We start from the raw sequence: 16329 nt of genomic DNA on the forward strand, positions 1-16329 counted from the left end.
AATTGTGGACGTACCCGTGCCGCATACACTTGTGGATCTAGTCCCCTTAGTTCTTCCACAAAGCATTCTTTTTGAGACATTGATAGCCTTTTAACCTTGAATTCTAATTTACCCATAATAGCTTGTTATTATATTAGTCAAATATTTTTATGGATGAAAAACTGACAAAAAGATTTAATCAAGTTCCTGTCATGTGCAGTCAAATGCGAAAAGCCGGCTTTAAGGAATTTCTAAATAATGAAACAGATTTTGAACATGGCCAAGATTTCTGTCCTTGTTGTCAATTATAATGAATATAATTTCTTAACAAATATGTCTCAAATCTCTAGTAAAACTATTCTGCATGGACAGAGAATCTATAAGTTTAAATTTTCCTACTTAAAATATTACTGCTCAATAAAATATTACTGCCCAATAAAATATTACTGCCCGAACATGCTTTTCTTGTTTAACAGAAATAAACAATTTCTACTCAATACTTCTATGTCACCAGTATTAAAGCAAAGTTGGTAGTTCTAATTATTACAAGGACTGTGCATACAATAATATTGGCCCCAACATTTGTGGTTAAAGCTTCTGTGAATCAGAGATATCTGTTTGGCCTTGTGGGATTGCAATGGTAACCTGAGTGTGTTTGATCTTGGGACAGATGACATGATCTGGTAGATATATCCTCGGATGCATGGCTGACCCCATTATATCAGACTATAACTACTAAAGCCCACTGCTGTCTGCGGTCTCTGTCAGTGTTCTACTCAGTTCTAAGTTCTGGCTCAGTCACATATACCGAATTTAAACAGTTAAAGCTTAATTCACTTAGTTAATCACTGTCAGGTGATCCTAACATTAAAGAAAAATCAAAACAAAAAAAAGAAAACAAAAACATTCACCTGGTTAATTGTCTTGTAATAAAATAATAAGTTTATGCGGTTGCTATTTAAGAAGATGTACTGTAACAAGCAAGATAAAGGAACAGCATTGGTAAATAATGAAGCGTGAGACCCTCTAATTGGACTTTACGAAATTCTTAATATAAACCATAAAGAAGGCAGCACAAGTCACAATGCCAAATACATTTTATGGCATTGCACCTCTTTGCATCACTGTCTTGGATAATATTCAAGGAATTTTTATGATGGGTAGATGTTCTTACTGTAATAACATGTGAAAGAGCTGTGAGGTGTCAGTCTAGCAGAATCACAACTCATTAATCCATCACCTAGACTGGAATGGAGACAACTTAATATTCTGACATTGGAAGATGTGCATGGGTATCACCAGCTCTCGATTCCTCACTGTGGCAGGTGACAGGGTGCACCCAGGGCTTGGAATTCTGCTCATGAGGGTTAAGTTTTACCTACAAACAACATGAGTTTGGTGTCGTCTAACCCAGAGACATTGAATGCCACTGTCTGGAACACTGGCCATTTTCTCGTTCATTACCTGCCTGGCATAAATACTCTTATGTCACTGAGAGCCATGTTGTTTTATTCTGTGACTCTCTACCAATAAAAACAAGGAGGACTTCTGATCTGGAAGAAAGTAAACATTCAAATGATGAGGAAGCTAGTAAAATTCAAATGATAAAGACTTATCTGGAAGATACTAAACTTTCAAATGACCAAGATTTCTGATCTGGAAGATATTAAAACATTCATATGATCAAGACTTCTGATTTGGAAGATACTAAACTTTCAAATGTAGTGTTGTGCTCACTTTGATTAAGAATGGGACTTTCAGCCTCAAAACAAAGTAACACTGAGTGTGTGATAGTGGAGTCATGTTCAGTTTTGGAGGAAGACAAAGATTGTGGTGTAGAGGATCCCTCAGACTCTTCTCATAATGAGTAAGTTTACACCACTGTATTCTACTCCGATTGAGGCTGATTTAAATCAGAAAGGGTGTACATGGCCGATTTCAATACATCAATAGTTTATGATGGCATATGGCATTGAACAAGTGTCAAAAAAGCTGCTTTGATTTCAAGTTTGATGACTTTTAAGGACCTTTTTGTTAGAAATAAGAATTCGGTTACTCTGTTACATGTATATCAAAATATATCCAGCCCACTCTGTCCTTGACTCTTGGCTACCAGGCTGTTTGATGGTTCAACCCCAATGAAGACCATTGAAAGGCAATGTTATAAATGTTGTATGAAATTATTCCATCAGTATACTTTTTAACTTGAACAAATTGAGCAATTCAATGTCTCATCAACTTTTTTCCACATTTCATATTGATAATTATCAATATATGATAGAGTTTATAAAATATGAGGAAACCTTTATTAAAAATAATCATTTGACCAAAAGTTAAGGCCATAATTTAAAGGAATTTTTAATAATGATACATATTTATCTTTCAAATAAATTGGCAAAGCAATCAAATTAAATTTCTGTATCTTTGTTATTTCATGAAGTATTTATGAAATTCTGATTTATTATGTGGTAAAATGTATTTTTAATTTCTAGAGGCAGTAGGGGGCACATGATTTAAAGGTAAATTTTGGAATTGGGGGGCCTATAATGAGGCAGCCCACTATTATACACATTCACTACTTTAAGTTTCTGTAAAAGTCAGTGTGTGTTCACTTTCAGAAAATAATGAATAGCATAATTTAGTGTCGATGTTTCATGATAATTGTTGGGCAGACATGCAGCTGTTTTGAAAGAGTCTTACTAAGGGAGTTAACTCTTGACCCTACTTGCCAAACCTCATCTTTTTATTCTTTTCAGTTACTGTCAGCTCACTTGTATGGGAAAAAACAAAACATGTCATGGAAGAGAGAACTGTCCCTTACTCATTTATTTGTACATAATTTTAAATATCTGTAATAATTAATATTTAGAATCCAGGGGAATGGCTCATGTATTGCCTTCAGCCACCCAAGAACTATAATAATGAATAAGTGTATAAAGTTGTGTATATATATATATATATATATATATATATATATATATATATATATATATATATATATATATATATATATATATATATATATATGTGCAACTTAATGATATTATGCTGAACTTCCCCAAAGTTCAACAAGAAATAATATGTCATGGGATGGCTTTACTGTGTACATGTGACCTTTAACTTTCTTCCAATGAATAAAAGGTGGAGGATAAATTACAAGGTAGAAAATCATTGATCACACCTTAGATCATATTACCAGTATAAGCAGTACTGCCAAAAATAGGGAAAAAAATACTAATATAAAGATCGAGATCTCAATTTCCCCTCTGTTAGTCATATATACAGCCATGTCTATAGTCTGTGTTTGGACTAAAGGCCAGAAAAAGATTTATTTATAGTACAACAAGAAATATTTCAATCAATGAGAGGTTAAGATTTTAATAATTACTTGCAGATCAGTATTGATGGATTGCGGATCAGATTTGCTTCCCCTTATCAGCTTATAAATGTTGCAGTCAAGATGGAAAAGAGCTTACTATAGGCTTAAATTAGATAGCAAGGCAAATTATGTGTAGATATGTAGAAATTGACAAAATATTTGATCTACACTTCTAATTGGGTCCTGTGTACTTATTGTGTTGATTTAGGATCAGAGATCTTTCAAACACCTGGTTATCTTGAGGGTAGATTTATCGTGGGACAAAATTCACTCCCCAAAAAACTATAGCTTTAAAAATATAGTCTCCTATATTCCACCCTTGTACCCACAAGTGAAAATAGCAATGAAATCACACCTGTCTGTGTTGAAGCGAATCAACTGTGTGCCTTGTCATCAAATTCAGTCAAGACACGCCTCCTTCTGGTGGCATTTTATTTCCTAATAACTTAGCGTATACTTACAGGTAGCTAATGTACATCAGTGATGAGCCATTTGTCATAGATTAAAGGTACTTTTCACTATATATTTAGACAGCCGGAAATAGCATAACTCTATTCTCAAGTTTATAGAGACAAAGAAATCTGAAATTTTCTTGGGACTAGTCATTGAGATCTGGGAGACATATTTGTGTAGGATAATATTGGATCGAAGTGTGTGTGTACAGTGTGAGGGAGACATTTACCTTTATACAGGTAAGAAACCATACAATAACAAGAATATGGTCATTACTGAGGATTTGATGACAGTCAGTGAAAAGCAGTTTGACTTTTGTATTTTTGTTCAGATAAATCTATGTAGATACACATTTCTTCACCTAATCAAAGCTAGACATGCAAACGGATGATTTCTTCCTACCTGTAATAGTGTGACCCCCTTAAGGGAAGGCAGAAATCAGCTGATCATGGATGGTAGAATTGATACTGTTTATATCCATGTGTACCAGTCACCTTGAATGACTTCAGTGTAACATCTACTGATGAGAAAAATTGAAGACAAATAATCAAATTATTGATATATTTGGTGACACTCATGTTCAAATGAATCCATTTGTAAGGATTTGTGACATTCAAACCACTTTTAATTATTGTTATAAAATCAGCATGTCGTAAACAAATTTATAACAGGTACATGAAAACATAGTGTGTTCATGCATTTGGTGATAATATTTTTGACAATATATATAAGTATTCTGTCCTTCAGTGGTCAAAACATACAAAGAAATCCCTCTCTCTTTCTCTCAATCTCTCTCAAAGATCAACTTGATTTTTGAGACAATATACTTATATTTTGCATGTCATGATAACTTTGCTGATTAATCTTTTGTTCTTTATGTTTGAAGTTTAAACTGGGTCAGGAGCACCAATAAGCTTTGTGCTTTGTCATTGCTGGATGGGTTTTTGGCTTGTTTAATGAAGGCTGACCCTGATAATGGCCTGTAACTACTAGTGGGATCCTTCAAATAAGAATATCAATGTTCAAACTTAATGACTTTGTTTGTAGGGAGGTTAAATAAAAAGGCTTTCTGGCTAGGGACAGGTTTCCGGACATTTTGGTTTTGTCTCTCAGTTGTGGCCCTCATTGCCATGTTGATTTAGGATCTTGTCCGGAATTGGACCAGTACACTAGTTCTTAATCTGCCGAAGTTTGGAATTTGTGATTTTGTTTTCAGAGTAAGGAACTTGTTTAGAAGTGTTTTGGTAGTTTGGCATACTTACTTTCTATGCGTTTGTTGATTGCTAAGAGGCAAACATTCTTGTCATTTCTTATGTATTTTGTCAGGGGACATGATGTTCCTCTGGGTGACAATGGCATGCAGGAAATTCTCTGTTTTGTAGTTTCCGCTGTGAAAAATCATTTGTCTACTTAAATAATCACGCATGTCTGCAATCAATTACTTTACATCATTGAAAAGTTATTTATATTGATTTGAAATTTCTTTTAACCTGTCAAACTGACAATAAATCAACTTGTAGAGGAATTGAAAAATTTATTGGAGCAGAATTCACATTTCTTTTTAAGGTAACATTTTACCTGAGTCTAAGACGTTAGTCATTACTACGCCATGCTTTATTGGTGTAATTAATTAAGACAAGATGTTTTTTTGGTCGTATTTTATAATACAGTTAGGGTCAAAGAGAACAGGATAAAAAGATTGGCCTCTATCAAAATATCACAGCTTATTTTCCAAATCAATAAATCTCACACACTCCCATTATAATTACAAATTAATTAAATACAAGGTTCATTTAGTGCAGGTTTTGTGGCATACTTAACAGTTTAATGTTTAAAGATTTTGTTGGTGAAAGTAGCTCAGCATGTTATTTCTTTTTTCGAAAAATTAGTGATTATAAGTTAGAGATATTGATTCATTTTCTAGTCTGGCTGTTTGATGTGAAAGTACCAATATAAATGTTTGCCTCAAGAGCCAATATATATATATATATATATATATATATATATATAAAAGGAAAAATAGAAGTTAAAATTCAAAGTACAATATGATCTTAAAAAGTTTTAAGTTTTTAATGTTTTTCTTGAATCTCCATAAAAAATATTTTCGACAGATTTATTTTTGTTATCTTTTTTTTAACTTTTTTTTTTTGGTGAAACATGAAAAACAATTTAATGTTTAAATTAAATTCACACAGGAAATGTTGGTGTACTATTGCTTTATCTTGGAGAGGAGAGATCAGAATCGTTTTTTTACATGTGTACTGAGGGGGATATTGTTCTTTTCCAGTCGTCCATGGTACACCTATTGTCAAATAAACCTTCAGTGCACAGAACAACACGACCTTGGTCATTGAAATGTAAACATTATTCGGATAAATACAATAATATCAAATTACATTTATTTAACTTTTATATGACTTTATGTTACAAACTTAATATTTTTTTCAGATTTAATTTATAATTAGAATAAATTTCAACATTTTTCATTTGCATTAAAAAAAAGGTTAATTGGAGTAAATATGAAATGTTAAAAATATATGTTAAAAAAAAATCACCTTAATTAGTAGCATGATAAGCTACCGCAACAGGTTTTTTTTTTTATCTGCTAAATTTGTCAAAATATTTTAACAACCTCCCCAAATCCTATATCTTAGATCCACACCTGACATACATCTTATATTTTTTTAAATAAGTGTCTGGTATGATTAAGTCACACTATTATCAAGAGACATAAATTACACTATTTACATCTCTGTATTATCAAAGTTTCTCAGATAAAAGTTAGACTTTATGGGAATATTTTTGTAACTTTCCATAGATGGGTTTTATAATAATAATTTATTATACATGTATGTTTATTGATGTACAAAACCCATTTTGAAAACAAAAACTAAATTTCTCTAGAGATTTAGTATTTATCTTATTACTGCTATAAATTTAAATTAGAGGTGACAGCTACTCGTTATTGATGGTATTTCTGATAAAAACACCCAGGGGTCAACTGCACGAATTTATGTTCGGATATCAATAGTCTGACCGTCTAATCTCTATAATTCTTCTTACGTTGATACTTCCTCCTGCGTTCAGGTGAGATTCCCATCTTACCTGTCTGAAGAAAATCAAAATAGTCGAATGATCGTAAGTACGCAAGTGTTTATTCCTTTTGTTTGGATTATTTCAGAGTATTTGAAAGGTGAGGATTTTTTGTCTATCAAATATTAACGTGTACAGGATACATAAAGTAAGCCACCTGTGCGAAATCAACACTGATCAATTCGGAACACACCTACCCGCTCTGTTTACAAGCTTCCTAATCGTGAAGATGAAAATGTACAAATTAAACTGTTTAGTAAGAGAAAATACAAAATATTTATTTCTAATTTTCCAGTTTTATGTGGATTATTAAGTCAAAAATGGATAAGGACAGGGAGCAGTATATTAATTGGATAGGCATACCATTTTAAACAGCAGTTCAATTTAGATTTCAGATAACATGAAAAAAAGAGAAGAATACTGAAATTATAAAAAAAAAAAAAGAAGAATTTCATTTTTATGTATGAAGTAGTATTTAGAAAATGACCAGAAGATGCAATTTTTAAAATTTGTTCAAAGAGAACAATTAAGTTATGTTGATGAGGATGGTGGGAATATGTAATCTATGATTTTTTTCTGTTTATTGTCAATAAAGTCAGATATACATTTTTCATTGAATTCTTAAAGCTTTAGTTGAATTTCCCTCTCCCTCTTATTAAATATAGATCTTAATTTTCTAGCCTATTTTACATGTTGAAACAATGTGACCACCTCAAGAGGTGTGAACACTGAGGTCAGTTGATACAAGTATTTACTTTTGAGATTTAAGTCAAAAATCTTAAACATTGGTCTCCTACTGGCAATTTATTCTTAAGAAGAGAAACTGTCAACACATTTTAATCAAACTTGGTGGATTCATTGTTTACACAACAAAGATCCTATCAGGATATGTTTGTGCTAGTCCTTAGTTCTAGCCATTTACCACTTAACTGTGTTGGATAAATAAGTGTAACTTAGAATGAATTTAGTGTATAGAGGGAGAAGTTTCTTGCAGTGAGACGATAATAACAAGCAGAAGGGGCCTTTATATTACCCATTTAATATGTTTATTATATCACTGACATTTAAATCTAAGTTTTAAGTCACAGTGGTTATATGTAATTATTTCACTGACCATAGATAGACCTGGTGTTTGCGTAGCATAGGCATACATGAAGGTTCAAGGTAAAAGCCTGTATATTACTTTTCTTTTTCTTTGTTATTAAAAATCAAGTAATTCATAAACAGTCAAGTTTTAGACAGACATATAAGTGTCATTTGGAATGACAGTGGTTGTTAGTACAGTTGTTTCAAAAATATAAAATAAACTTTCAAATGACTTTTGAACCCAGTGGTTTGGATGGTCTCTATTTTATGCAAATATTAATGCTAAAGAAAATTTTTATGTGAATTTGTTTTGTTTTGTTTTATTATTATTATTTTTTTGGTGGGAAAAGGGGGGAGGGGGGGGGGTTGTTGTTGTACAGGGTAGACTGGTCATGACTCTTTTAAGTAAATTCACTTTAGCTGACTTGCTTGTCCCCCCTTCATCTTGACATAAAAGAATATACTATTTTAGTGTTGCAAATTGGGCTATTATTTAAATTATTCATTAAATTTGCCATTTGCAAACAGAGTTTAATTACCAGCATTCTTGACAGTGAATAAGAAATGTGATGTAATTGCACTGATATCGAATAAAGAACTAGACAACATTATGTGCACATTATCAAATATTTAAACTCTTTTGTGGTCTAAAAAAGGTCCACATTCCTGGTGTCAAATTAAAAGATGTGATTGATCTCCAGGGCTGGTTTGTACACAACTTTTAAATGGATAGGAATATAAAACATATGATGAAATATTAATTTTTTACAAACAGTTTGCTGGCTGTAGTGTTTTTCCAGTCGGAGAACTAGTTACATGTTCGGATTAATTCGATTCTTTGATGGTAATTGTACAGTTTATGTTATACAATGCCTCCTAATTAAGGTCTTCTTTGATAGGTTTGCATGTTGTGCTTTAACGTTTATATGATATGAGGACTTTCTCCATTATAGGTATTACAATGGTTGGCTGGACAATAAAAAAATTCACATACCTTTTCCAAATCCCCCCTGGCAGAACATAAGTGTGTAGATGTGATATGCAGTGTTTATTTGTCAATTTTTGGATTTAAATTTTATGAAAATTGCTTTTTCTGTTAGGTGTTTGAAAGATTTTTGAATCTCAGTTGGTGTGGTCTCTGCAGAGAGAGTTGGGCCAACATTTTTTGGCTAGAGTACAGAGTGAAATTGATTAAATATAGCTTAGAATCTGTTTGTATGTGATTACTTACCTACATGCATTATTGATATTTTATATTTTATTCTGTGCACTATTGATTGGGCTGTTCTGACTCTTTGTGATGCAAGTTAACGAAGAAGGGAGACCAGGTTCTCCACTCAGGTGAGGCTGATGATCACTCACAGGTGTATATCGTGTGCTTCACGTCATTTCTCATCATGAAGTAAAACATCCATTGTAGTGAAGAAGGGAACATATTAAATAGGTATGTCTCCCTGAGACTGCATTTCTAAGCTTTTTCATTCAGACCCTGTAGGGATTGTATTTGTTATTGTGTGTTCCCCTACTGAGCAATTCAGAATATGTGTCAAGAGAGAGACTAATGAAGTCGAGGAATAGTTACAAAAAGGAGTCATTTCACCCCTGATTTGTCTCTTGTCACATTTGTCTGGACATTGCTGAGAAGTAATTTGACCTAGTTCATTGGTTGATATAGATTGACACTATGTATGCTACTAAACATTTTATATCAGGCAGTAAAGAAATAACATCTCTAAAAGATGAGTACAGTATAATGTAATGAAAATGCATTTATGATCTTCAATTTGATCATGACCTGAGTATAAAATAGATTTAATCCATACACAATCTTTTTCTTTTGAAGTTATACATGGTATTGGTGCCAGAACCAAATTCAGTACAGGTTGTTTGTGTTTGTATGTGGTTAGATTGTCATTAAACCATAAACGGACTGTTCCTCTCAATCCAATGCACTAATGTCTTCCAAGTCATTGTCCAGGGGTAATTAATGATTAGTAATGCATTGATGATGACCTTATTCATGTTATTGTTTTACTGCTATTTAATTAAGGTCTGGTAGTGCACAGTCCAGTGTGCCATAGCCTCTTGACAGATGAACATGCATAGTTCTCCCCAAGATTAGAAGGGGGGCAAATGACCAGTCCATCATTTGTGATATAGACCAAAACCACTGACCAGTGAGAATTTTATGATTGACGTATAGCTGGTAATTGGCAGTTTGTATAGGTGCTCTGAATAGGAACAATAAAAGTTTCTCCATAAAAACACTACTTCTTCACAGACCGAGTCAGGCCTATACAGGTATCTGTTTAGGTAGAAAGGATCACTGCTTTGTGGGGAAAGGTCATTTCCCAACCAATTTAATGGTCTGAATGCATTTAGGGCCCACTGCCCTGTATTTGGGTGTCAGCTTTATTTGTTTTCATGATTACAACTTAATATTGTCACATGCATTCACTATGCAGACACTATGGTGGACACTGTTTACCTTTTGAAACCACCGAGACACAGATTTTTTATATTTTTCTTGAGACAGCTTTTTTACTGTTGCCAGAATGAAGGATTAGATATTGTCTGGTATAGCTGGTGTCTTCTCAGTGGAGAGATTAAAACATAGGAAATTTTCTAATCCTTTTTTTCCTTACACACACAGGTAAGAGGATTTGTGCCAGGCACATAATGTAAGGGCAGCTCTTGGCAGAGTGCAGCTGAAAAGTCAGCTGGTATTCTTTGGGACTGTTTTCACAGTTGCTAAAAGTCAAGTTTTTCTCCCACTACTTGAACTAGCATTAACGGGGCTGGTGAAGGTTTACTTCCGAGATTATTTCTTGAATAGGACATTTCTTACTGGACATGTACGCATTGACCAATGTAGGATTGTCCATCCTGGGAAAGTACCAATTAAAACAATTGTATAGAGTTTGTCTGGTATCATATGGTGAATAAGTACACTGCTTAAGTGTTGTGTTGACCAGTGACTGTTGTATGTATTTTGAACAGTGAATCAAAGGTTAGATGCTTCTGTGCAATGTGAGTATAATTTTCTTTAGGACAGTTTTTACCTTTTCTTCTGCTGTTTTAAAATGATTAAGGGAACTAGTGGAAAGGTAGCTTGGTGAATTTATTTGGAAGAGTTGTTTCTTCTGAAAGCTCTTGATATTCCATGCTACAATAATATCCTGGACCCACCAAAGCTATGTTAATCCCCCTGATACTGCTCATTTGAGTTTGATGTATGAGGTATGTAGTTTTAATGATACAGGTGGGTGACAGGGATTTTTATTGACTTTATCTGTATTTGTATAGTGAATGCACTGTGTGTGTTATCAGAATGACATAACATTAGTGACAGGCAGACAAACAGGCTGTGTGATACCAGGTCCCCATATCTGCTTCATACAACTGAATACTGTCAGGGTTTAGGGTAACACAAATGGTGTTATGAAATCTTAATTCAATATTTACCTTGTATATCCCAAAGATTGTGTAACGGTCCAAATATTTGTGCCACTGTTCAAGTTACAAGATATTTGAATGTTAAACCTTTTAAGAAAATTATTACAAGTGAGAAAAATAATTTTTGAGACCTGCGTGTAGGTCACTTGACATTTGAATTAAGTACTAAAAACTGGAACATGATTTCTTGTGTATTAGGCAACAAGGAACTGTTAATTTGCATTTCAAAATGGCATGACAATGTGTTTAAGGTGGCATTAAACTAAGTACATATATTACTTTCTATTTCATTACATGAATCGTGTTTCAGTTTCCTTCTATTTGTGTTAGATTGATGCGTTTTAGCGTGTAATTGGTGGATTGGGCACCTTAGGACTTTTGTCAAATATAAATGTGTTTGGGTTTTTCCTTCCTTTATGTCAAATATGTAGATGTTATGTAAGAAATAAAGCCTTTACTTAATAATGAGGTTGTCAGACTGTACCAATGTAAAGAATGTAAACCTCATAGGGGGTCTCCTTGCTATATACCTTTTTTGTTGATAATGGTCTATCAGTGTCAAATTGGCCCAGTGGTCAACCATTTATTATAAAATTTCTCCTTGCACTGCACCAGATTATATCACTAGTACACATGGCCTAAGGATATTGATAAACATTGTTTTTGGAGGCAAAGAGCTCCACATCAAAACAAATTTCTCTCTTTTCAGACATTTGATGCATATCTATTCCTTATCAAAACAAACTGTGAAATATTTGTTTAGATTTTGTCGAAGAATTAGGAAGATGATTAGTTGTGCTGATGTAAATTTTAGGAGAATTTGGTTTGCATTGAAAGAACTTTTTTTTTACTCTTAATTCTCAACAATTTATGCTTCATCAAAATAGGATAAATTTGTGAGTATGCATTTGAAATTTTACAAAAAAAAATTGTTTTGTCATTAAATGTATAAATAACAGGGGTGTGCAATTAAAAAAATCAAGTACTAGCCCACGGGCTAGTGGCAGCAGTAAAGTTACTAGCCCCAAGTAAAAAGTTACTAGCCCAAATGTAGGTGGGAAAAGTAACAACTACGAAAAAATTAATTATTGTTGAATAAGTCAGGGGTTTAAGGTCATTCTTTTTAAAATTAAAGTTTTATTCTCACTAGTAAAATTGAATCATGTATAAATTAATAATTATGATAGAAAATAAAATGAATTTAAATAAATTATTTTTTCCCTTTCTCTGTGCATATTGCACTAGCTCATCTAAAACGAAGTGAAATCGTTTTTTTATTTATCTTAAAATTATTAAATACACTGGAAATATATTTTATGTACACGTAAATCACATAATACTTATCTTTCAGTTGATTGAGTGATCGTAAATAATAGATAGGGTGAGTTAACCATGCATCGGACACATACCTTGCTTCGGACAACTTGAAGCAATAAACTTTCATTGAACCCAAGTCTCCCCGTGTTTTTACTTGTTTCTGTCTTAAAGGTGAAGATTTAAACTTTTTAATGATGCTGATTTTTATTTTCGAGTTGTGATAAAAATACCACAAGAATGGCCTTGAAATTACGTCATATTTTGCATCATCAAAGGGGAGTAACCAGAATTTTACGATTTTGCAATTTTTAGAGTTGTTCTTCTTTTAAATAGACGTCAACGGAACGGGTCGGACCTAGGTAAAATTCATCACTGATTGATAATTTTACAGACATTTTTCAAAAATTTAACTGCAATGTTTGTATAATATTTTTTAGAGTTCTTTTTAACTAGTATGTTTATTTCACCGTACATCGGACACTTTCCGATGCATGGGTAATCACTTCCATTTTCATATAAAACCCAAATGACAGCTGTTTTTTACGGAAATAGAAAATAGAAACTCTAAATTTTCAGTGAAAATACAAATTATCGATATATGACGACCAGAAGTGGACTCACTTTATTTCTTTAAACTAGATGATGATAACCCACGCGACAAAGGCGCGAGTTGCCATATTACTAGCATTGTAAATCTTTTCTAAGGCGATGTGATGAAACTAAAATCTCTTCACATTTGTGGATCGAAATAGTCATTCAAATTTAATTAGAAGGTTAATTTTTAAATGAAAGATAAAAATGTTTCGATATCTATAATTTTAAAGCACCGAGATCAAGGTATGATATTTTTCTGGTTTAAATATCGTATGTCCGATGCATGGTGAATATTGTCCGATCCATGGTGAATTCTGACTTATTTCGAAAAAAATCGGTTTTTAATGGTATTTTCTCAATAAATAGGGCACGATTGTGTCAAAAATTTATATTTTAACCACATACTACACGTTAAGTTTCATTTTGATAATATTCGGTCGGTAGCGATATCGCTAGAACTTGTTGAAGTGCGAGGGTGTCCGATGCATGGTGAATTCATCCTATCTGCCTTAATTTACCATAAACACATGAATGGAGGAAATTCGGATTAGGAAAAAAACGATCGTTTTTGGAAGTAAATAAGTCAGGAAGTGCTGCAAAATGGATAAGTTTATGGAGATTTACGAACAATAGGAGCAATCTGCCTGGAAATTTTTCATTGGTTGGGAATTTAATAGCAAAAAATAAGTGAAAATACCGGTAGTGATTTTCATTTATAACATTGGTATTTTTAATTTTTACTAGCCCAAGGGGCTACCTGCATGCAGAGAACAACTAGCCCGACCCCAAAAAATGGTAGCCCCGGGCGTCGGGCGATGCTAATTGCACACCCCTGAATAAAACATTTGTTTTTGTTCAAACAAGATAAAGAACATTAAATAATGATGTGGTAGACTAGTGTCATATGATATGGGGATTGAAAGATTTCAGGAAGAAAACTCTTTTCAAACATTAAGAAACCAAATTTGAACAAACCTCTTTTCTTGTAAAATGTTGTCATTTGTGTAAGTGTGACAGTTCTATATAGGTGAGTCATGCCTTGCAATTGGCACAGAATTACTTTTAATTACCTATGTCATATTACCAAATGTTAGCAGACAGATCCTGATTTATAATGTAATCATTAGTTCAATACTGCTGACACAGAAGATAAGGTGCTACCCAGGGATTATTATCATTGGATGCAGGTCTAATAAAAGGACCAAATCTCAATTAAAAATTTGACTCTTTTTTCCCCCCCTCCAAATTTAGGTAAAAATTTCCAATTGATAAGCAGTTTGAAATTTTCATTGTTTTAAAAAAATCAAGAGTTTCAAGATTATAATGATTTAAAAAGATGTGAATAGAGTATAAGCCTAAAAAAAAATTTTTACTACAGTAAAAAATAATATAAATCATCAGTATTTCCAAAATTTACTCCTTTTTCAATTAAAATTCCCCATTAAAAGTGTACAGGACCATGCAAATACCAGGAGGGTAGGTCAATTAAGCCTTGTTCCAACTTCCACATACCAGGTATCCACCTGTTTAGGATCTTCAGTACTTATTTTCCTACAGTGGAATTAGGGACATACATTAGTCTGGGCTACAAATTAAGATGCATTTTATTTTGACAATTCAGCAAACTTTAAAAGGGACATCATTTAACTGTCAAAGCATTAGGATTTTTTTCTTCTGAAATGCCAACGTAATGATTTCATTAAGATGATTCTATGTGGGATTTGCCTTTAGGGTCAGTCTTTGGAATTGTGTTGGTGTCTTATTCAAGATTTTAACATTTTTCTTCTTTGTAGAACTGAATGCAGTGGTGTAATTGTAAAAAAATGTGGTTTTTAACATTTTCACTCATAATCCTCCTTCAATGGCATGCAGCATTTTCTAATTCTTTGACATTATAAAACAAGATTTGTCCAAAGGATTTTATGGGAGCTTTTAGATTTTCATAAGTTCTTGAGAAATATTTTAAAGGTTTATATTGCAAGGCTTTTGAATTTTGCATTTAAATGACATGAATTTAGGTCTGCAGGATATTACATGTTAAAGGTTTGCACAGTTGTTTGTGCTGTGAGCTGATATGCAAGATAATTAATTAGTATCTATCCCACAAGGACTTAAGTGTCTTCTTTTCTTCTTGTTGCATAATTCGTCAAGGTATGATTCAAGTGAATAGACTGATTCTCATTCACAAACACGTTATTTTTTGGCAAGGTAAGGCGACCATTGCTAGCAAGTGTCAAAATTCCACATAGCAAATGGATGACCAAACAGTGGAAATGATAATAAGTAATTGGTGACAGAATAAGAGACAGATAATGGGAAGCAATAACCATTGTTAGTTACCAGGTAAATGTCTGATTTACATAATATTGATTATTGACCAACTATTTATTTTTTTTCAGTGGAAGGAGCAAGACCAGGCATTCCTCATCAAATGCATTAAATACGTCACCACATCAAGATCCACCTGTGAGAGTCCGGAATCATCTTTCTTCCAGTTCCATTTCATTGTCTTCACATAACTCCTCTCCAAGAGAACCTCCATCAAGCAAGAATCGACATTCCTTTGGATCCACCACCCCTTTGACACACAGTCATCCTGTGACACTAGGTAGACACAGTTTACCTGCACACTCTTCTTTACAAACCTCCTCTAGAAATACAGATATTTTACCAAACAAACAGCGACATTCGTCTGGAAACAGTACGTCTTCCACTGGATCAAATCAGAGGCCATCCAGTCGCGGAACCCAAAATGAAGAGTCTTCCAGAGGACTTATGTCTATGAAAGGATGGAACACAGTCCAGGTGAGCATGTTGGGATTAAACAACTTTTCTTCTGGATGGAAATTATTTTATTTATTTAACGTGAAAAAATTTGATGAAGTTTAGGAAATAATTAAAGCATTTAGCCTGTGCTATTAGGTTGGGAGATGAGGTACATGTATTACTTGTATTGCTCAAAAAATTTTAAG

General features: G+C 33.1%; 1 protein-coding gene across 1 annotated transcript in view; it reads left to right on the forward strand.

The window, feature by feature from the left end:
• The window catches only part of LOC133173193 (protein Shroom3-like), a 65195-nt gene that overhangs the window by 29543 nt on the left and 19323 nt on the right, over positions 1-16329 (forward strand). Inside the window, exon 5 of the mRNA XM_061308147.1 lies at positions 15757-16162. Coding sequence (XP_061164131.1) covers positions 15757-16162 — 406 coding nt within the window. The remainder of the gene's footprint in view (positions 1-15756; positions 16163-16329) is intronic.

Source organism: Saccostrea echinata, unplaced genomic scaffold (genome assembly GCF_033153115.1).
Source record: "Saccostrea echinata isolate AGI-Se365-2 ecotype Australia unplaced genomic scaffold, CSIRO_AGI_Sech_v1 ptg000056l, whole genome shotgun sequence".
Taxonomy (NCBI): Eukaryota; Metazoa; Mollusca; class Bivalvia; order Ostreida; family Ostreidae; genus Saccostrea; species Saccostrea echinata.